The sequence below is a fragment of the Lycorma delicatula genome, chromosome 8, assembly GCF_047948215.1.
Source record: "Lycorma delicatula isolate Av1 chromosome 8, ASM4794821v1, whole genome shotgun sequence".
NCBI lineage: Eukaryota > Metazoa > Arthropoda > Insecta > Hemiptera > Fulgoridae > Lycorma > Lycorma delicatula.
Window position 1 is genome coordinate 124,365,832 of NC_134462.1, and position 24,981 is coordinate 124,390,812.

Genomic DNA, 24,981 nt, shown 5'->3' on the forward strand with positions numbered 1-24,981 from the left:
AATTTTATTTTATAAATGTTTATTTTATTCTGTTAACAGATGAAGTGGAGTGGGGTCTTTGCTGGTTTGCTGGTGTTGGTTGTAGTTGTTGTGGCAGAAGGTGAAATCTGGGAAGAAGATGAAAGAGAAGTGCTTGTTCGTAGTGAAAGAGGCACAAAGAACAACAAGGGTATTTGTTTTACTTGAAATATAATAATTTCTTGATAATCCTCTTTCTTGAATGTGAAATTCTTTATATTAAATAAATTATTTATAAGTAAATTTTAGGCCATAAAATTAATCCCTAATGGGATCTTGCAGAGCAGTTTAAAGTTCAGTGATATACTTCTAAATGCAGCCTGTTCTTAGGTGGTGTTTTATTATTTGGAGGAAACGTCTTTTTTCAGCTCCATATTTGAGCTTGTCAGTCCAGAATTATTGATATCAAATGTGCTACTTTAATCCAGGGTAAAGTTATTCTGATCTCCCAAATAATTTTGAGGAAACCTGAGCCATAAAGTGCTTATTCAAGTGAATTTGTAATATCACTTTGTGGTCCATCTGTTGATTAAATTATTTATTACTCGCTATCCACCCAATTCCCCTTCACTTAAGGGGAAGTTAAGTTAATAACTGAAATAGCCTTCAGTTATTTTTTATCTAGACACCTGTTGCATCACTCCAAAGGATATTGGAGCATGTAAAGTTATTGCAAAACTTGTATTTCAAAATTTGTAAGTCATTAGATTGTGGTGGCTACATCAATGAACCTCTCTAAGAATTGCACAACCTCTCCAGATGCTTCAAATTTTCTTTAATGTTTTTATATTTAATGTAATTTGTTTTTTTTTTTTTTCATATTTTGTGGTTTAGTGGAAGAGTGGATCTGATGGTCCAACTTTACAATGCAAGTAAAAACAAATACATCTATCTACAAAGAGCCTAACCTGAAGCTGAAATATTTTTTAGATAAATCTAGGCTTCAGATCTTTCTTAATGCATAGATTGGGCATTAAGTTTTAGACATTTAAAACTAATTCCTATACCCAATCATTAATTCATCAGTATAAAAAAGTATTTAGAAAAATAAGTTTGACCTCTCATTTCTTCTTCAATTTTTATATTGTTTTGGTGCCATTTGTCATTTGTTGCTAATTAATTTAGAATAACCATAATAAATTAAGCATATATTTATTATAGTTCGACAAAGTTGAGGAGTAGTTCTACTGCTTTACACAGCAGATTTATCTGCTTAATATTTTCCTCACAGTCAGCATGTAGCCTGATCTAATTATGCATAATTTTAGTGTAAAGTTGTATTAATAAATTACACAGACACTAGTATAACTTGTAAATAATTTTAATAGATTCTATTTTATCCTAGGGTTATACCTGCAATATACTCATAAATATGGATCAAAGCTTTGATAGTTATATTAAATCACAAAATATTATATTGCACTCACATATTTGTAAAGAATCTTTTAAAACTCCTAATATTGCAGTAGAAACTTTCTCTTGGCTGAACTTACATAGATAATGCAAGGATACCTTCAACTTGTACCACAGTAAGCTGTTACAAAATCAAAAGACATTCAGAATTAGTATAACATAAGAGTAAGCTAATTTTTAGCTACTTAATTAAATTTAATAATCAAAGAGTGTTCTACATACTTTTATATTATTTATATATTTGTTCATTAAATAATTATGAAAATACTATGAAATACACAGTAATTATATTTCTTTGATATTCCCAAAAACTACAATAATGATTTAGAATATTTTATTTAACGTATTGGCTGGTACTAGTTATGCAGCCAACCAATGTATGTCTTGTAAAAGGATTTATGGTAAGGCATCATATTCTCCCTTTAGTTTCCCTTTTGTGCGGTATAGGTCCTAGGTAGTTAGTAATAAAACATGTAAAATTTTCTGTCTGACACAATTCTGCATTTGCAGGATTTATATGGTTGAAAGGAAGATAGATGTTTGTTCATGTCATAACACTGCTAAATAACACAAATAGTTCTATCAATAATTGACAGATAGTGTTAGAAAAGATGAAAGGCAATGACAATCTTGCATTGACAATATATTTATCATGAAACATAATATAAAAGAGATCGGCAGTGAATCAGGAGACACATGTATTTTTTTCTGGATCTTACTGAAGCGTATGGTAATATTCCCACTAGTAAACTATGGGAAATACTATTACAAATATAAATCAGACTTTAATAGCAGGAGTGTTAAAAACCTGTATGCTAATTCTGTCTAAAGAGTCTAAGGTTGGAAACAGATTATCAACACCATTCAGCATGAAAAACCAAGTTGTATAATCTCAATTTTATTTAAAATATATATTAAAGTTGCACTCACAAAATGGAAATAAATATGCTTGGAGATGGAAATACCATTGGAAGGCACAACCATTTTCAGGTACCAATTCGCAGGTAATCAAACAGTTTTAATAGTACATAGAGAAAATCTTGAATACATGATTTGCATGTTAAAATAAACCTATGAGGACTGGAATCTTACAATGAACATCCTAAAAACAAAATATTTAGAGGCATTGGATTTAAAATCCAAAATTCAGATGAAGTTTAAGCTTGTGCAGTTTACAATCTTTAGGAATAATACTCAGCCCACCGGGCTGATCTAGGGGTTAACTCATCATCACAAATCAGCTGATTTCGAAGTTGAGAGTTCTAAGGTTGAAATCCTAGTAAAGGCAGTTTCTTTTATATGGATTTGATACTAGATTGCGGATACCAGTGTTCTTTGGTGGTTGGGTTTCAATTAACCACACATCTCAGGAATGGTCGACCTGAGAATGTACAAGACTACACTTCATTTACATTCGTACATATCATCCTCATTTATCCTCTGAAGTAATACCTTATGGTGGTTTGAGAGTCTAAACAGAAAAAGAAAGAAGAGGAATAATACTCAGGCAGGGAATAATACTCTTTAAGGCAGGGATAAATGAAAAAGGGATAAGAGCAAGAATAATACTGGCAAAAATGAGGAATAAAATGTCTGAATGCGATTTTGTGGAGTAAACTTATAAACAGAGATCAGAAGTACAACATATATAATACAATAATTAAAAGTAGTTTATGGATCAGAGGGACAATTACTGACACACACTTTGATGATCAGTAAGGACTCCATGAGTGGATAGAGTTAGGAATGAAGGCAGACAACTGATGGACATGGAGGATATTATGATTATGGAGGATATCAAGTAAAGACAACTGACTTGATGTAGATTTGTACAGTTGACTGATTACAGATTACCTAAACAAGCAATGGATGGATTGGATCTCACATTACAAGAAAGAGTTAAAATGATAGACCTAGAAGAACCAGGAATGAGTGTACAATGAAAATCATGTATTGGAGAATTGCAAGATGGTCAGTGGGAAGTCTGGTGTGCAGAAAAAAATTCAACGATAAATATACCATCTAAGATCAGAAAAACTTTGGAAAATCAAGTTACAAAAAAACTTCTGGTTAATTAATTTTATTTTTATATCACAAGCGTTATGACAATTAATCATCAAAAGTTTCAACATCAGAGGCAGTATTAGTAACTTTCATGATATCTGGAACCAATTCATTAAACTCTATTTTATCCATCTACGATTTTATATTTTGTACCACTTTTATTTTTTGCACCTAAATTAATAGCATTGTTTTTTTTTTCAGAAGCTTGTCGTTATGAAAAAGGTCCATGGTCAGAGTGTGATACCAAGACTAATACCCGTACTAGGACTCTTACTTTAAAAGATAAAAAGAAAGATTCTCCAGCCACTGCCAACTGTGAAACTACTAAAACTGTTCAAAAGAAGTGCAAGAAAGGTAATAAAAATTTTCCTTTTGATTACTCATACTAATAGAAAATTATCTTTTGATTATTCATACTAATAGTAATAATAAAAAAAACAATAATATATTATTATTTTCTAAATTTATTATTATTATTATTATTATTATTATTATTATTATTATTATTATTATAAGTATAGCATTAAAAAAAGCATGCATTATTTACTATTCAAATATGTATTTGCATTTTGAGAGATCATAATTCTGATATTACATACTTCGTTTTTTTTAATCCGTTTTACCTTATAATGCATTTGGTGTTCTTGTTTTTAATAAATAATTAGGATATACTATCTATGTTTAATTATTCAATTAAATTTAAAGTATTTATAATTTAAAAACATATGTATGTATATATAGAATTATTTTTTAATAGAAAACTACTGTGTTAATTTATTTTGCATTAAATTGCATGAATACAAAAATATTGTATATAAATGTTTATTGAAATCACTATATTTACTAGGAGATGGTGTTTCATTTTACAAAAGGTCAAAATTCATGACATTCTGAAATTTCTTCTTTGAAAACAGTTTTATTTATTCTTTTTAATCTGGTGTAGGGGAAATTTAGACAATTATTTTAGTTAACCCATAAGCGGTTGATTTGTCTTCATTGTGACCAGTTAGCTACTATGATGTTTTTAAGGACCTTAGTTCAAAATAAATCAAAAGTGTAATTAAATGAATTTGAATGGACATTTTATTGGTCTTGGAGGGATCCAACAAATATCCCTCTCTCAGGAATTTTAGTTTGAGAGATTGGATGAAACCAACTGACAAACTGTAACTAACAACTAACTGTAACTAGACATAACCATGAACTACTTTGAGGCAGTACAGTCACAAATTAAAACTAAAATTTTTGTGAGTTAGCAGGTTCCTCTTTTTTTTTATTGTCACACTTATGTTTAGACTTTTATAATTTTATGGTTCATTCCATATAAAACATTATTATATAATGTTGTAAGCAGTTGCTATCTTTATGTATGAAATATGCTTAAATAATTATCATAAATCAATATAGTTTATTCTTAGATATTTACGTATCTGTTTAATAATTAAATATGTTTATTTATCAAACTGATAAATTTCAAAATATCTTGACAGTAATTTTAAATTTAAAATGGAGCAAGAGTTATGAAACATTCTCTAAAATGATTATAGTATATATGGCTGGCTAGTCATTATTATATAAGTGATATATTAAAATAGTGTCAGAGGGTCAGGGAATCAAATCACAGAGTCAAGTGACATGTGTGACAAGTGGTGTTAGTTTAGACTATGATGGCAACACATTAGGAGTGAGTGGCGACTTCACTTCAGTGTAAACAGTGTGGATAAAGGATAGGGAAGATGAACTATGAGTTACATGCTTAATATAACTAGTAGTAGCAGGAAATTGATAACTTCCTTATTAGCTTAGCATTGTAGCGCCTCTGACAACAATGCCATTAAAATTAAAGAAAGAAGAAAATGTAAGGACAAAAAATGAAATTTTGTTTATAATCTTGAAAGTAATCTTTCTTCAATTTTTTTGTCCCAAGTTTTCCGATGAGATGAATAATTTTTCTAATTATTTTTATCTTTTGATGACTATGCATACTTTATTTAAGCTAATATTTCTTCCAGTTAAATTCAGAAGCAGCTCTTATTCTAGCTTCTGGAGTTGTTAGCCCAACTTGAACTTATCTTTTGGTTGACTGATATTCCACATTTTAACTTAGTACATTTTCTATAAACATTTTTTTGTTATTTATTTAATCCACCCAGTTAAAAATGTTTTTTCTATTAATCTGAACAATAGGAAGTAAAAATAAATAAGAATGCTCTAAATATTTTATTTTAATTGAAATCTCCAAAAAGAGAATGGATGCAAGTCTTGATGATCCATTACTTGCAAGAACTGCAATACCTTTGCCCTTGAGAATGGCCATGTGTCTGCACAGTCATCAAACTTCACATATTTCAATACATAATGTAAAAAGATTTGCATTTAATGAATGATTATTGATATAATCCAAATCTGAAAATATTTGTTCAAATAAATGATAAAATTGAATAACATGATATGATATTTTCTGAAGTATTTTTTATAAAAATTTTGTTTAATAAAACTATTTATTTAATTTATATACCAAACGGGTAGATCAGATGATTAAGAAATCAAATAAAAATTTAAAAAACAAATTTATTACTATTAAAAATATAAAATAGGAATAAATAATTATAATTTTTTGGAAATAGATTCAAAAAAAAAGGTTGATAAAGATATTAAAAATTATTGCGATTACTAAACTGTGTAGTTTTTAGTAAGTAAATAGAGAAGATATAAGAAAAATAGGCAAGAAGTTTTAACAAATATAAATATATTTTTAGTTAATTTTTAATATGTTTGGAAAATTGAAATATATGTCACATTTTACTGTTGTAAATGTTAAAACTTTAAAAATAAATAAAATAAGGAAAAAAATCATTTTTCAAAAAATAGATAAATCTTTAAAAATCTCAGTAAAAAACTAATGTTACTGAAAACTAATATTCTTTGCTGTCTTAGTAAGAACATAGGACAATAAAAAAAATCTTAACAACATACTCAACCCCACCATTTTGAACCAAAAACAATTTCTACCTATCAAGCTGATCACGATAATCTAGTAATAGTGCTATAGATCTGAATAACCCAGTACAAAATTATCTTATCAGTGATGATTTTTCTCTTTTCCTTAATGCACTATGTAAACCCACTGGGTTGCACTAAATGTGAATTCCATCATCACAAATCAGCTGATTTTGAAGTTGAGAGTTCTAAGGTTCAAATCCTGGTAAAGACAGTTACTTTTATATAGATTATAGATACCACTGTTCTTTGGTGGTTGGGTCTCAATTAACCACACATCTCAGAAATGGTCAGCCTGAGACTTCACAAGACTTACTTAAACACTTTTTTAAACACTTAAACTGCATATACATTTCAATATAAACATTTTTTTTAAATAAAATTAAAAATGTAAAATGGTAATTTAATTTGCCTGATACATCTATATTTTCATGAAAAATGGCAGCATTTATAAAACTACTACAGTATTTACATTTATTGTTTGGTTATTGTAATGTAATGGGAGTTATCCTCTTAAACTGGAATAAATCAAAAGTTTTTCCGGCATAGAATTAAATAATTCCAAAGAGAATTTGAATCATACATAATCAAACCAGAAACCCAATCATCATTCTGATTAATTGAAGCAGACAACCTATGATGAAAAACAGTACCATACCTGAATTATGGTATGGTACTGTTTTACCTAACCCAACTATGAATTATTGTATCATCATCAGATTTAATTCATTCAAGAACAATTCCATCAATAGGAGTAAAAATAGATACAATTCGAGGATGACTAAACCAAATTAGTATAATAATAAATAAACCAGGATTATTCTTTGGAAAATGCTCAGAAATTTGTGGATTACTATGGAAAGAGTAATATTTTATGATTTTATTCATCTAATAAATGATTTTATGTTAAAATCATAAAAAAAAAATATATAAATTAACATACATACATTAAGTGACTGAACTTTGAAAGAAATGGCCTCTTAAACCAAACTATAGTAAACATCGAATACTCTTAATAAAAGAAGCTAATTTAAAAAAAAAAAATTTTTCAAATAAAAACTACATAAATTAATGTACATCCTTATGCTACAAATACCACCAATAATATGAAACACCATACTAATAATAACAACAATAATAATTATAACAAATCTATTTTTTTAACATAAATAAAAAAATTAAATTACAAAAAAAAAATTGAAAATGACAAACCGTTTTCAACATTTGACCCAACAACAAAAGCCTTACAAATAAATTGAATAATTATAACATCAGTAATCATCATTCCAAAATGATTTTGAATAAAAAAATCATGATGAACTATAACAATAAAAATAACAGAAAAAAAAACATCCGAATTTAAATCAATAACTCACCATAAAGAAATGTTAATCCTACCAATATCAATTTTCCTATTCATTATAAGATATAAATTAGGACTCTTTCCGTAAGTAATTACATCAATAAGACACTTACCAATCTCATTCTCAGTTGCATTACTAACATGATTAATAATCACAATTTATGAATGAACAAGATTCACAGATGAAATATTTAAGCATCTATTACCACAGACAACACCAATAATAATCATAATTGAAACAATAGAAATATTATTCAACCAATTTCCTTATCAGTATGACTAACAGCTAATGTAAGTGCAGGATATTATACATACAACCTTGTTAGGAAATTCAAGCTCAACAAAATCAATTATATTAATTTTGCAGATTCAAATCATTCTAACTTCATTTGAATCATCTATTTCTATCATTCAAGCATATATATGTATAAGCTTGAATTAAATAATTATTCAATATTTTATTATCCCTGAATCAAATTTAAAACAAACCACAAGTTTTTTTTTTTCATTTTTGACAAAATTCTTCAACTACCATGTGATAATTATAAATTAATATATCTGAAAATTTATTTCTATTCCTATTTCTGTTGCTTACATGAAACTTAATTTTACCACAATAAGATGTTCCACTGTAATGGTTTCTTTTCAAACCAAAATTGCACTGTGTTTCTTTTTACAACTTTTGGAATTTTAATAGAATCCTTTTTATGTTATAGAAATTAAACTTTAAATAAATCTTTTGAACTCAAAATTAAACTCTATGAAATATTTTGTATCACAAAACCCACCCCTATGCTATCCTGTTTTTATTGTCACTGATGTGCAGATAGTCTGAGTTACTTCCTGGATTTTTTTGACAATTCATTTTAATATTATTGACTTACTGTTTTAATACTGATATTTTACTTTCTATAATATACTTAACATGTAATTTACAAATCTTTTCTTAGTATTCAAATTTTTGTATAATAATTCAGTTTTTTCTTAGTATTATGACATTCTGATTGTTGTACAATATTTGTTTCATTTAAACAGAGACTATTATATAAAAGTTATTTAAAGATTGTTAATAAGAATTAATTTAATTTGTGTCTTAAGATGTGATTTCAATTTTTAAGGCAGTGGTTACTGACAAATTTGAAAAAATTCTTGTATCAATTTAAAAAATATGGTATTATTAAACATATTAGATGATTATGAAAAGAGAATGATTAATTCTAAATAATTACAGATACTTTTCATTCTATTTTTCTCCATGAAGTTTTATTTTTTAATTATTGCAACATTAAAAAAGTGAAAGTATATGTTATTCATCCTCAATTCATTGCTGTGCAGTATGTACATTTTAAAAATAAATCAGTGTAGTTTTGATCAACTTTTTTTAGCAGTTTACTTTAATAAAATAAACACTTGTCTGTTTATTAAAGATTATTCTTCCACCAGTAGATTTGGTTTTAATCTATGATACTTTAACCTCATGTGTTTGCTTATATATACCTTTTATATAGTAATCTTGTCCCACTGACCATTTTTACTAGTATAGTTTTATTCAATGAATAATACTATGAAATTTATTAACTAGCCTTAAAGCTAATTTTAGAAAATATTGATTTTGTTTATTGCTGTTTTTGTTTTATTTTTATGCATGTGATAACCAATTTAGCTTTAGGTTACAATTGATTTATATACATGTGTTAAAAAGAAAAAACAGCTTGCAAATTATTTGTTGCAATAAGCATGTAACATGTTAGCATGTAAATAAAAACACATGTTAGCATGTTAAATGATTGTACTATTGTTAATAAAATACTGCACAATGTATGTGCTAGCATTATTGAGAATTGAGAATATATTTAAATGCATGGCTTTAAACGTTGACTTTGTTGTATTTTATTTGCCTTGCAGCTTGTCGATATGAGAAGGGTACTTGGAGCGCATGCAGTCCTCAGAATAAAATGGTACGCACAGATACATTAAGGGACAAAAGTGATCCATCGTGTGAACAGAGTCGACAAATTACAAGAGACTGCAAAAACAAGGGTTCACGAGCAAATAAAGGAGGTACTAGTATTGTATTTTAGAAAATAAAAGAAAATTTGCATAATTTTAATATATAGTAGACGAGATTTTATTTTATTTTATTTTTTCATTTTAATATTTACAGTACATGGTCAGACAATCAAACTCACAAAAAAAGAAACTGGAAAAAATATTTGAACCATTATTTGTGTAGTGTTTTTCCGTTAAAATATTGATATTGATTAATTTACTTTAAATGAATGACCGAGTAATGTTACACTAACATCAGAATATTATTAATACATAATGATAAAAATATAATAAAATACGTACTTACCTTTAAAATCATTCTCATAATAATGATTTAATAGTTGGCTAGGAATAAATAATATAAATCATTGATGATGAGTGAAATATTTTAATAATGTTACCGTCAGTAATGAGTCAACATACTGATCTATGAAATCAGTCATTCATTGAGAAGCCTAAACATTGAAGTTTTGACAAGTTCAACTTAAAAGACAGTTGCTATATACTAATTTACTAGGATCACTTACAAAAATAATTTTTCAATTCATGCAGAAGATTCTAATACAGAATATGCTAAATAAATTTTTATAGATCATACTGAAAGTAAAAATAAATGAATAAATAATAAATGGAGGTTTGAAATTATCCAGAGTGTAAAGAAGATGACAAGGAAGAGTCATGGCAAGTTTAACATTGTATGAGGTTTTTAACATCAGCAAAAATACTAAAGCTCCTGATTAAAATGTGAATGATGACACCAATAACAACCCAACCGCGGTTGTGGTGGATATTCTAGGTAATGAAGAACTTACTGCTGCAAGAACAGCTCAGGACCAATTTTTGACATATAGTTTTATATCATGATTTGAAAAATTAACTCACTCATATGGAATTTACATTATTAAAAAGCTGAAACATACAGTTGCAATGTAAATATACCCAAACATAGTCCAGCAAGGTACATGACGTTTTTCTCTGTGTCCTAGTAATTATGTGTAGACATCAAAACACATATAAAAATTTGTATTATAATAAAATTCTTTTAGAATTCTTATTTTTTACAAACTGTACAATATGCTATACTAACTACTTCAAATTAACAAACTAATGAATCTATATATATTTGACCTTTTCAAAGTACCAGACTTCAATGTACTCTGGGGTAAAAATTTCAAATATTCAATACCATAGTTATTTTTCAACGGTACAGAACCTTTTTAAATGCTTGTTTTTGAGTAATATTCAACTGTCATTGTGTTTTTCATGATATCCTCTTGGCTCTGAAATTGTGATCCTTTGTGCAGTATATTGAGTTTAAATTTCCACAAAAAAAAACTTAAAAATATTGAAGTATAAAACAGGAAACTAAAACTATCCAATTTTTGAGTTTGTAAAAACATTTTTTACATAAATCATATAAAACTAATGGGTATTTCAATTTTTAAGTAATGACTGCCAGTAGATTCTGAGGGAAAAATGTGTGTGTGTTCGCGCACGAAAATAAATAAATTACAAAAGAAGTAATTGATTGTGGGAAAACAAGCAGTACTTAGAAAAGTTTATGAAACAGATATTTTTAACAGTGTTTTAAGAATAAAAGTAAAAATACAAACAACTGATGTAATTTTTGGCAATCCCAACTCAAAGCATAAATTTTGGTTTAATATATTTAAATCACTGAAACCTCTAGTCCAGATTACCCAACACAACCTAATGTGTACCTTTTATAAAGGTTGGATAAATACAAATTTATTTCAATATTTTTATTGCATGAATCTTAGTTTAAATCAATATTTCCCCCCATAGACAAAATTTTAGAGGAGTTTATAACAAAAATGACCAGATAGTTTTATATTTTAAGTAAAATCTCTGTAAATGGTTTTTGAGCATAATGTTGTTTCACAATTTATTTCAATGACCCTTTAGTGTAACTATTTATTTGTACAGTGAGGTGTTACTGATACTTTAGTAAATTTTAGTTACTGACCAATAACCATATTATATCTTTGTACATCAAAAAAGTGTTACATTTATTCAATAAATAAAATCTATAAAAAATTAATGTAAATAATTAAGCAAGAAAAATTTATTTTAATTAACGATTAAGAGCTAGGCAAATGGTGTGATTTTTATATCACCTTATATCTCCAGAACTACTGGACCATTTTTGAGCAAACATGGTCAGATTACTTCTATATATGCGGCATTGATGCCAATAAACTTTCAACTTAAAAGGTCAAGGGGGTGAGGCTGTACAGCAAGGTCATCCTCAATATCTCACAATTTCGCCTACTTAAGGTCATATTTTTTTTAGGCACATTTGTTAACAGTTAAAAAATAACAATATCTGCAAAATTGCACCCCACCCCAAAAAATGCTGTTGTAGTCATCTGCTATGTTATAATGCACAGGTGAGCAGTATAATTAAATAGATGGATAATATTTAAAGTGTAAAAAAGTAACTCAGTCTGGCTGGTTCTCTTGTTGGCTCAAATGGTGGGTTACCTAATGCATTAAGCCTCATGGCTAAACCAGTCTGCTGATTGTAGAAGTGAAATTTGTTCTATGTAAGCTGTGAAATTACATTAATTTAGTTAGTGTCGACTATTGTCGCTAGTACCGCCACATCCACATGAATTAAGTAGAGTATGTGCACACGCCTTAGTTAGAATTCTTGAATAAAATGATAAACATTTTAAATTAAGATGTGTGAGTAAGCTGTAAATCAGAAACAAACTACAGCTGTATGACTTTGCTGAAATGCAGGTTTAGCTGTGTGACAGGAAAGTCCTACAACTGTGTTGTCAGTTTTTTTTAAACTGTAGCTTGTATGCAATAAAATCTACCCAAAATGGAGTGTGAAATAATGTAGACATCCAGTAAGATTGGTCTTTACAATTTTATTTGTTATTAGGATTCAGTTAATGGGATTATTTGTGAAATTGAATATCATGCACTAACTGCAATTAGTGCATGATTAACAAAATTAACAAAACCTAATTATCTTAGAAAAAAATTATGTTTACAATGATCACAAGAATTTATTAACCATTGGCCCTATCTAAATATTACAAAAACAAAAATAAAGAATAAATTTTTGTTTACTTATATGTTTAATTTTAGAAAAGTATTATTAAGGAATTTTTAAAATAAATTATAAAACTTTTCTTAATTAATTGTGAATAATTTTTTTTAAAGTAAAAAACTATACATTGTAATACCATTTTTTTAAATGTTTTTTTTTTTTTATATAATTTCTTATGGCTGAAAAAATAGTATACTATTGTAAATAGTTTTCTGTAGTGTTTTACCAAAATTATCTTGTGGAGCTTATTGTTATTGTTTGCATGTGCATGTATAATATGTCATTATTGTCCTATTGTAATCAAAGAAATTTATTGATTAAAAAAATAAAATTACCAATGATGATTTTTAAGTTTACATGGTCTAAGTTATAAAAAGAACATGCATTTTAATTCAGATTTATTTGCAAACAACTTTATTTACTATAATAAATAATATTAAAAAAACATATTAACTTCCAAAAACATATTAAAAGTTTAAAAATAATATAGTTCAACTCTTAAGATTCTGATATTTTGAAGTTTTGCAATAATACAAAAACAAACAGGTAACAACTTACTAATGTTTAATTTGACCTCAGAAAGTAAAAATATAAAGAATCGAGTTCTATTGTTATTTGTAACTTTTTAGTTATTTTTGAAAACATTTTAGTTTTTCAAAAGTTTATATTTTACCTTCTTTTTTATTAAACATTTGAGTGATCTACAAAAAAAGAAGTTTTTTTTACAAAAAGAGAAGTTACCTGTTATGAAAAGAAATCCTCATAACTTGTAAAAAATAAGAAACCTGTGTTTTGATAAATAACAAATGAAAAGTAACGACATCGAATTTTTCAACTAAAAAAAATTTAGTTGTCAGATCACTACTATGTTATCAGTCCATAAATTAAGTTGAAGTAGTTGAAAAATAAGTTTTCACTAGCTTTATATTATATTTTATATATTATAAAACAAATTATATTATATTTTATTATAATAAAAGTATAAAGTAAAGTAATAAAAGTAATAATAGTTTTATTATATTTAAAAAATCTAATATTCAGTAATCTCCTAATCTAGTAAACAATATTTTCCCCTAACTATTTTGCCTTTGTATAATAATTTTTTATTAAATTTATTGGGAACAAATTTTTTATGAGATATAAGGAAACTCCACTGTGAAATAAAAATAAAATTATTGAAATCAATGCATTTGGTTATGAGTAAAAGCTTTACACAAGCTAATCCTAGATAAAAAATTAAAAATTCATAAGAATTAAATTTAGAACCTCACATCTTTTTAAATCTGTTTAAAAAAACGAGAGTATGCTGTGTTTCTGCTAATAAAATAAAATATATAACTGTAATTAATATAAATAATTTTTTATGAAGTTAATTATTACATGACTAGCACAGGAATTTATATATTTATCAATAATGATAACTGGGAATTTTACAACAATAAACCAACTTATATAACTCTCTAATATGTAAATTAACATATTAATTAAATATTAATGTAAATTAATCAACTTATATATGTAAATTAATGCAAACACAGAATTTTACTGCTGTTGACCACATCAATTATTTAAGTTGTCTATATAATGTGAGGATATTGTTCTTTGGTTAATTAACAATTTTCATGTTATTAATAGTGTTTTGTGAAAGTTAATAACGTATAATAATGGTCACAACTCCAAGAAAGTGTTAAAAAATTGTCTCCCTTTTGAAGCACATCAGAATAGCTCAACAACAAATAGCTTCTGAGTGTGGTGTTGGACTAGGGACTGTGAATGCTACTTTAAAACAATTAAAGAAACTGGTTCCTTTAATGTGGCAAATGTGCTATAAAAGTAAAACTACTCCAACACAGAATCAGTTATTAGTGAGAAAAAGTAAACTTTAACCAAAATTACTTGCTGTGGACTTAAATTGAGAATTAGCAGCCAGTGGAACAGATTTACATGTAACAACTGTTAGACACCGACTTCTTGCAGCTGGATGGAAAACTCATCAGCCAGCTATAAAGCAGCTTTTAACACCAGCAATCTGTAAAAAATGTCATGTGAAGGCCACAGCACATGCTAACTAGTTTAAAGACTGGAAAAATATTATGTTTTCTGAAAAGTCACAATTTTATATTTAATGGGAAAGAGTTCCATATATTAGAAAAGCATCAGATGAAAATACATCAGTGGCTCATATCCACAATCAATTAAACATCCCAGAAAAGAATTGTTTTGGGGTTGTTTCACATTTGAAGGCTCTTGTTCATTACTTACAATAGAGCATATGTTGAAAAGTGATGGATGTATCAAGATTCTGAATGAAAGGATTGTGACACAACTTTAAAACAAATTTCCACAAGACAATGGAGTATTCCAAGAAAATTTGGTTCCATGCTTGCCTGCCCGAAAAAGTGAAAACATTTTCAAAGAACAGAGCATTAAAGTGCTTACATGACCAGGCAATACCCCAGACTTAACTCAATGAAAAATCTTTGGTCAGTAGTCAAAAAATGACTCCCAACAAAGAAACGTACCACTAAAATTGATCTATTTAAAGAAATAATATTGTATGGTTTCATGATGAAGAAATAAAAAAAACGTGTAGCACACTTGTTTTTTTGGAAAAAAGTCGAAACCAAATCATGAACATGAAGTGATTAAGATTAAAGGAGGTCATAATTACTAGATATTTACAAATTGTATTTACTTGCATAATTCACACACTTTTTTGGCCAACATTTTTTTTCTATAAGTAGGTGCATTAATTATTTAATAAAACGATATATAGATTTATAATGAAATTAAAATGTTGATAACACGTAAAAGGAGATGAAAATTTAATAATAGTTGGAGATTGGAATGCAAGCATTGGAAAAGGCAAGGAAGGAAATATAGTGGGTGAATACGGGCTGGGCAAAAGGAATGAAAGAGGGGACCGACTTATAGAATTTTGCACGAAGTATAATTTAGTAATTGCCAACACCCAATTTAAAAATCATAATAGAAGAATATACACTTGGAAAAAGCCAGGCGATACTGGAAGGTATCAGATAGATTATATCATGGTTAAGCAAAGATTTAGAAATCAACTCGTTGACTGCAAAACTTACCCTGGAGCAGACATTGATAGCGACCATAATTTGGTGATAATGAAATGTAGATTGGGGTTTAAAAACCTGAAGAAAAGGTGTCAGATGAATCGGTGGAATTTAGAGAAGCTTGAGGAAGAGAAGGTAAAGAAGATTTTTGAGGAGGACATCGCAAGAGGTCTGAGTAAAAAAGATAAGGTAGAAAATGTAGAAGACGAATGGGAGAATGTTAAAAAGGAAATTCTTAAATCAGCAGAAGCAAACTTAGGCGGAATAAAGAGAACCGGTAGAAAACCTTGGGTTTCAGACGATATATTGCAGCTGATGGATGAACGTAGAAAATATAAGAATGCTAGTGATGAAGAAAGTAAAAGGAACTATCGGAAATTAAGAAATGCTATAAACAGGAAGTGCAAACTGGTGAAAGAAGAGTGGATTAAAGAAAAGTGTTCAGAAGTGGAAAGAGAAATGAACATTGGTAAAATAGACAGAGCATACAGGAAAGTTAAGGAAAATTTTGGGGTACATAAATTAAAATCTAATAATGTGTTAAACAAAGATGGTACACCAATATATAATACGAAAGGTAAAGTCGATAGATGGGTGGAATATATTGAAGAGTTATACGGAGGAAATGAATTAGAAAATGGTGTTATAGAGGAAGAAGAGGAAGTTGAGGAGGATGAAATGGGAGAAACAATACTGAGATCTGAATTTAAGAGAGCATTAAAAGATTTAAATGGCAGAAAGGCTCCTGGAATAGACGGAATAACTGTAGAATTACTGCGCAGTGCAGGTGAGGAAGCAATTGATAGATTATACAAACTGGTGTGTAATATTTATGAAAATGGGGAATTTCCATCAGACTTCAAAAAAAGTGTTATAGTTATGATACCAAAGAAAGTAGGGGCAGATAAATGTGAAGAATACAGAACAATTAGTTTAACTAGTCATGCATCAAAAATCTTAACTAGAATTTTATACAGAAGAATTGAGAGGAGAGTGGAAGAAGTGTTAGGAGAAGACCAATTTGGTTTCAGAAAAAGTATAGGGACAAGGGAAGCAATTTTAGGCCTCAGATTAATAGTAGAAGGAAGATTAAAGAAATACAAACCAACATACTTGGCGTTTATAGACCTAGAAAAGGCTTTCGATAACGTAGACTGGAATAAAATGTTCAGCATTTTTAAAAAATTAGGGTTCAAATACAGAGATAGAAGAACAATTGCTAACATGTACAGGAACCAAACAGCAACAATAACAATTGAAGAACATAAGAAAGAAGCCCTAATAAGAAAGGGAGTCCGACAAGGATGTTCCCTATCTCCGTTACTTTTTAATCTTTACATGGAACTAGCAGTTAATGATATTAAAGAACAATTTAGATTCGGAGTAACAGTACAAGGTGAAAAGATAAAGATGCTACGATTTGCTGATGATATAGTAATTCTAGCCGAGAGTAAAAAGGATTTAGAAGAAACAATGAACGGCATAGATGAAGTCCTACGCAAGAACTATCGCATGAAAATAAACAAGAACAAAACAAAAGTAATGAAATGTAGTAGAAATAACAAAGATGCTGAATGTGAAAATAGGAGGAGAAAAGATTATGGAGGTAGAAGAATTTTGTTATTTGGGAAGTAAAATTACTAAAGATGGACGAAGCAGGAGCGATATAAAATGCCGAATAGCACAAGCTAAACGAGCCTTCAGTAAGAAATATAATTTGTTTACATCAAAAATTAATTTAAATGTCAGGAAAAGATTTTTGAAAGTGTATGTTTGGAGTGTCGCTTTATATGGAAGTGAAACTTGGACGATCGGAGTATCTGAGAAGAAAAGATTAGAAGCTTTTGAAATGTGGTGCTATAGGAGAATGTTAAAAATCAGATGGGTGGATAAAGTGACAAATGAAGAGGTATTGCGGCAAATAGATGAAGAAAGAAGCATTTGGAAAAATATAGTTAAAAGAAGAGACAGACTTATAGGCCACATATTAAGGCATCCTGGAATAGTCGCTTTAATATTGGAAGGACAGGTAGAAGGGAAAAATTGTGTAGGCAGGCCACGTTTGGAGTATGTAAAACAAATTGTTGGGGATGTAGGATGTAGAGGGTATACTGAAATGAAACGACTAGCACTAGATAGGGAATCTTGGAGAGCTGCATCAAACCAGTCAAATGACTGAAGACAAAAAAAAAAAAAAAAAAAAAAATGTTGATAATCAGTGAGAAAATGATATTTATTTTACTGAATATTTTACATTTGAATATTTCTTAAGAATATTGAGTAAAAAATATTGAATTAAGTGAGTAAATATAGTGTAAAAAATATATATGTGTGAATATATGTAATACTCACATGCACACACACCACACACACACGCACACAAATATATGTATATATATATATATATATATATATATATATATATATGTATGTATACACAAGTGCGAGTCAAAAATTATTTACAGTTTTCATTCTACAATTTATTTACCCATAGGTAGGGATTCAACATGTACATCATTTTCCTTCATAGTCACTTTCCTTAGTCAATGAACTTGGTCTAGTGGTCCACAAGCTTGCATATTCCTTCCAGAAGAAAGTTTTTGATTGGTTGCAAAGCCACTTTTGGACCGCTTCCTGCTCATCTGTCCGTGGAAAATCGACAACCTCACAAAGCACCCTTGAACAACGCATACAGATGAAAGTCAGAGGGAGCAAAATCTTGGCTGTAGATTAGGAGTTCCAGTACCTCAAAATCTACATTTTGATGGTTAAATGGTGTGGCAAGCCATTTGCAAGTGGGCGTTGTCATGCAACAACAATAATTTCTTTGACAATAGACCACAGCATTTGTTGCAAGTTGCTGGTTTTAGCGTGTTTTCTAATTTTTCACTGTCACTCCCGCTGTTGATCATAGTCCCCCTTTCCATGAAGTATTCCAGTACAGACGCTTTCACACCTCAAAAAACAGTTAGCATAACCTTTCCTGTCAATGGATCAGTCTTGAATTATTTCTTTGTCAGAAATCCCAGCTGTTTCCACTCCATACTTTGGCATTTCGATTCTTGTTCATAGTGATAAACTCACATTTTCATTACCAGTAACTAATCTGCAGAAAAATGTGCCGCCGTCCTTGTTGAAGCAATCTGGTAATAGTTAGCAGATGTCAACACATTTGAGCTTGTGTCCTGCAGTAAGCTGTCTTAGTATCCATCACACACAGACTTTACGGAAATCGAACTCATCGTAGATGATTTGATGTGCAAAACCATGACTGATCTTCAAAGAAAATTCTACCTCATCAATGGTAGCTCACCTATGCACCAGAACCATCTCTAAGTTTGTTGAATCTTGTCATCCGTGGTGAAGGTTGACAGGTACTCACTTTCTCTTCCTCTTCGTGCATCACTCTCATCTGACCACTTTTTAACATCTCGATCCATGAAAAAAAAAAACTTTTATGTGATAAAGCAATGTTCCCATATTGTGATAAAAGTCTGTAACAAATTTTAGATCAACCTTTGCTAGAGTTCATATAGAAATAAAACTTAGAAAAATTAAGAGTGAAGCAATTGGTCAGTCAGTTAAAGTGGTGGTTTACCTGTTGGCTTTGGATTGGCTGGGCTTGATTCCTGGCAATCGTCTAACATTATTCTCAACTACAGAAAAAGACGTACAAAGTATTACAATCTACATAATTTTTAAACAATTTTTGTGCAAAACATCATCAAAATATTTATAAAAAATACTACATTATTATTATTTAATTGCCAGTTGTAGATGTCAGTAGAAGTTTTTCATTTGAATAGATTGGGATCTGATTTACAACAAGGAATCTGGAATTTTTCATACTTTTGTTCTAAAAATTAACAGTTTTATCTAACTTTGGAATTGTAAAATAATTTTGTATTTTTTATTAAAGAAATAAGCTGCTCTCAAGGAAGTATTTAGGGGGTTGATGCTCCTCATTAAAATTAAATTGATAGCCTTTACTAAAATTATCACCTTAGGTAAAAGAAAAAATGTGCCATCATAATTTACTGGTGGTCTTAATAAAATAAAATGAGTTTGTTTTAAATGTTCACTTGTAGACTTTTCAAATAGATTTAGAAAGGTTATATTTTTATTCTGAAAATAAAATGTAGTTGTGACTAATGAAAAAAACATCATCCCTAAGCTGGAATGAAACCAATAATATTTAATATATCTGTCGTCAATTGCCTTTCCAATTGAGTTACCAAGGCAACTCAATTTTTATAATGTGAAAAACATAAAATTAAGACCTTATCAAAAGATGTAACAGAGTGCTTATCACCTAGTGTCTTGCTAATTTGACATATATCCAATGATGTTAGCATATCTTATCACAGGTTGTTTGTCAAAAAAAGATAATTTGGTTTGCAAAACTAAATTATTGTTTGTCTATTGTGTTAATACTTTATTGACAATTCACAGATTGATTGATATGAGATTGTCAGTTATAATTATATTACAACATAATTAAACTGGAATATTAATTATACTAACAAAGTATAACTTTCAGGCTAGTTGTCTGCAACATAACTAAAATAATTTCTTGAACCTCAAGCAGTTTAAGCTACAAAACCATTAGGTTCTTAAATATCTAAACATGTGTCAAATATCACCTTCGAACAACACATCACATAATGTGAAATCCTACTGTTTGAAAACCAGTATTTCTTCAATGCTGAAATATATACTGTTTAATATACCTTATACAAATTAGTTTTATTTTCTTCTTGTTTTAAGAAAAAATCCTAAGATTTTCCAAACTTTTCATCTTACACCTCACCTTCAATTCAACAAAAAATCTATTAAATTGCACAATGTGATCTCTTGAGATCTCATTTTATAGTACAGCTTCTACCAAATTGGATAGGCAGATAAATATACTGAAGTATGTATTTAGAAAAATAAGATCTTATACAGGACAGTTAGTTAAAGAATACTATTAATCAATAGCATCCCCACTACTTCTGTATAAATCAAATTGTTTAATTGGTTTGCATTTGCTTGGACCTGTCCAGGTAAATTAATAAGTATTCTAATTAAATGCTAGTAAGTGGTATTAGTTTAAGTTTTACATGTTTTTTTTTCAGAAGGATGGAAATTGTGGAATTAATGATATAAAAAGTAATTTTTTCAGTTCATTGTAATTTAAATTTAAAAAAAGGATTATATATAGATGTAATATGAATTGCAGCACACTAAGCATTACTCCACAGTTGTAATATTAAATATACATGCAGCAATTTGATACAAACACATTGTATAAACAGAGAACAGGTGGTAATAATACCATCCTGTAGTGGAGCATAAAATCAGTATGTTTTGGTTGGTTACTGTAATATTAATGCAAATGAGATTTGGTAATTGTTTAACCTTAATTGCTCTCTGGTTATATTGAATAACACCACATCAAACACAGATGTCACTTTACAAAGTATTTCCACATTATACGACAGTATGAGCATGTACACTTTTCTTAACAGATTTATTATAGCTTGATTTATAAAAACATTTTTTAAATATTCTACCAAATTTAACTAATCTGTTTGAGCACAATTTTTTTATTAATTGTAATTATTATTGATTTTATATTAGATGTAAGGATACAGTTTTATCAGATCAGTACCTTAACTGTTTGATGGTCTATTTATGAAACCGCAGAGATAAAAATAGATCCTGTAACAAGATAGAAATGCTTTGAAATAAGTTCACCAAGGAAGCTGCTGCTCCCCATCTCCTTCATTTCCAGTTATTCAGAAAGAACCCTCATAATACCGACCCAATTCCTATTGTACCTGTCTTAGGAAGAAGAGCTCAGTGTAAAAGAAATGAGGAGGGTAGACATGGAGAGGACAATAAATCACAGGACTCTGAGAAGAACTACCCCAAGATAATTTACCATGTTGGCCAGAATCCAAGATAATTTCTTATTTTAATGAATAATATTTATTCACGTGATAAATTTATTTTTTGCAACTCTTCCAGACCTTTTATGATGTTAGTATATTATTGCAGAGTACAAGGAACTGAATCCTTTACATTATGTTTTAATGTGGTGTATATCTTCACAGTCTGTTATTTAATCATTATTAAATAAGTAAGAGTAAGGCTAAATTATAATTTACTAACTTTTTATCACTTATCTTCTGGGATATTTCTACTTTTTTTTTCAGGATTTGCAGGATACCATGGAGAATGTAGGTTCCACTTATTCCAGTAGAATGTAGGTTATCAATGAGACTTGTAATTACTCAGAATCATCAAAAACTCAGGATATTCCAGATATCATTTGAAAAATATTTCTATATAACCAATGAGTATCCTGCATGTCCCAGGATACATAACGAATTTACAGCACAAGTTTCAGATATTCTGGGAGCTCATGTGCTATTATGTGAAGTATTTCTCTAATAATTCATAATACTCTCACAGAATATAGGAATACTAATAGTGATATAAAACAATTTTTAATATGTATATTTCTTTTCATCTTCTTTTATATTACACATACGCGCACGCATACACGCATGTGTGTGCACATACACACACACATATATATATATATATATATATATATATATATATATATACATGTACACATCCATCTGTCTAAGCATATTTATATTACACATTCATTAATTCTTTAATTTATGTCTCTTTTTATTTATTTTTTTTTTTATAAAGTGGGGTTTTTTGTAAAACATGATGTAATAATAACAATAATATTTATTTTTTCCAGGTCAGAGACGTAATAGGCAATAAATGTTGCGTGTTTGGTTAATTAAGAAACTGAAGACATCTTAATTAATGACTCTATCAACATTCTTCTTTACAGTGTTAATAGTTGAAAAAATAAGGTATTACTGTTATAAATTAATGGATGTCTTTTTAATTAAAAACAAAGATAATAAAATTGTGAATGGTTTTGTAATAAATAAATAAATTACAGAATAATGTAATAAGTATTAGACCTCTTATAAAATCAGCTTATTATTTTTTAAATGTGTTGTCATAGGTTTTTTTTATTATATTTTTGTCATCTCTCATTCATAATAGCACATATGTCTGCTATTTAATACAGCAGTGTCATGTTTGGTACTGAAAATAGAAAGATGAACTTAATAAATCAAATTAAGAGACCAATTTTATCATCTTATTTAAATATTTTTATTACTCATATTATGTTGTTTTCATTTCTTTACATACTAATTTTAGGCAGTAATGGAGTAAATTAAATTGTATAATTTAAATTCTTTCAATAAATAATAAACTATTTAAAATATTATTTATATTGTTATTCATGATAGTCAGCAGGAAAAATTACATAAAACTAACTGTTTTTAATGACAAAATGAACCAGATATACTTTTAACTAATTTTTAAAAGAATTTTCATGATGCTTATAAAATTAGTCATTAATTCTACAAGTTATACAGTGTTTTATGAAGTAAATTTTTTTCATCACTTTTATGAATGTTAGTTTAACAAATGTAATTTAAAATTATATTTGACCTGCTGTTTTGTTAAAAATTAATTTAGAATTTCCAACACATAAAGAAACAAGAAATTTACAGATGAAAAAAAGAAAAAGAAAGGTTATTAATGAAATTATCGTAATTATTTAGAATTTTTAATATGAATGTCATCCCGGTTCATTTTTAAATGGATTTTACAATTACGTGATGTTTTTTTAGTAAAAAGGAAAAACAAATTATATGAATTTTAATTAGAAATTATCCTTCACAAATTGCATCGGCAATCTTTGATGGATAGGCAAGTAATTAAACATATTGACATTTCTGGTTTAAATTAACTAATTCCATTGATTGTTTATGTATTAATTTACTGATTACCTTAATATTTATTAATGTACTATTGTAAGCATCAGCAATAAGTAAATAAATATATAATTAAAATTAGATGAATGATATAATGAGTTAAAAAATAAAATTTTAAGTATTCATCACAAAGGAATTTCTTAATTTTAAAATTAAAAACGTATTTTTCTCTTTTGATATACAGGCTTGTAAAATGTAAAACTAGTTATTCTTTGTCTTTGGAAAAGAGATGAATGCGATATGCAATGTCACTGTCTGCATCTATGTATCGACAAACAATGTTGAACAATGTTATCCATATTAAATGGATTAAGAAAAAAAAATATTTAAAAATCCTAAAAGCCTTAGGTCATAACTATCAATAAATGAGTCATGTATTCATTCAATAAAATAAAAAATTTGATTTAATAAACATAATATAGAATAATATTGTAAATGTTTTTATCTATAAATATTAATATATATATATATATATATATAAATATTATATTCATACAATATACAATAATAATTATAATATAATTTTTTACAAATGAATAAATAACATGTCTTATGTAATTACTAATATTATTTTGTAAATGTTATACATTGTACAATATTTACAATATTAAAGAAAATGATAAAAAATTATCATTAGTTTTCATTTTATATATAATTTTTATTTATTTGGTTTTTTTGTGTAAACTGGTATTTTTATAATTATTCATTTTGTTTTTAAATACAATATTTTATTTTATATAACAGTAATTTACATTTTTTTATTTTATGACACTTTTTTAATTGAATATTTTTTCAATTTATTTAGAATTAAAATACTACGTGTAAGTAATATTTGTATTTGTTGGAAAAATAGTGGTGATCTTTTATGTAATAATAATAATAAATAGAATGTTTTAGAAAATCTAACCTTTATGGAGGAAATACATATACATGTTATATAAATATAAATATTATAGACTTAATAGTGATGTGGCTTTTAAAAGAAGATTATATCAGTGTTCTGTAGCTTCAATAATATTGCTGTATATATAGCTAATA

At 27.9% G+C, this 24,981-nt stretch overlaps 1 protein-coding gene across 4 annotated transcripts in view; it reads left to right on the forward strand.

Annotated features, from left to right (window-relative positions):
• The window catches only part of LOC142328908 (uncharacterized), a 411,591-nt gene extending 387,210 nt beyond the window's left edge, over positions 1-24,381 (forward strand). For 2 of the 4 annotated variants that reach the window (XM_075373051.1, XM_075373052.1), the window contains exons 4-7: positions 40-169; positions 3,697-3,849; positions 9,764-9,919; positions 22,845-24,379. In XM_075373051.1, coding sequence (XP_075229166.1) covers positions 40-169; positions 3,697-3,849; positions 9,764-9,919; positions 22,845-22,867 — 462 coding nt within the window. In that variant the 3' untranslated portion in view covers positions 22,868-24,379. Of the gene's footprint in view, positions 1-39; positions 170-3,696; positions 3,850-9,763; positions 9,920-22,844 lie in introns of all 4 variants that reach the window. The other 2 variants (XM_075373053.1, XM_075373054.1) reach the window with 2 other exon arrangements.
• The last annotated feature ends 600 nt before the right edge of the window (positions 24,382-24,981 follow it).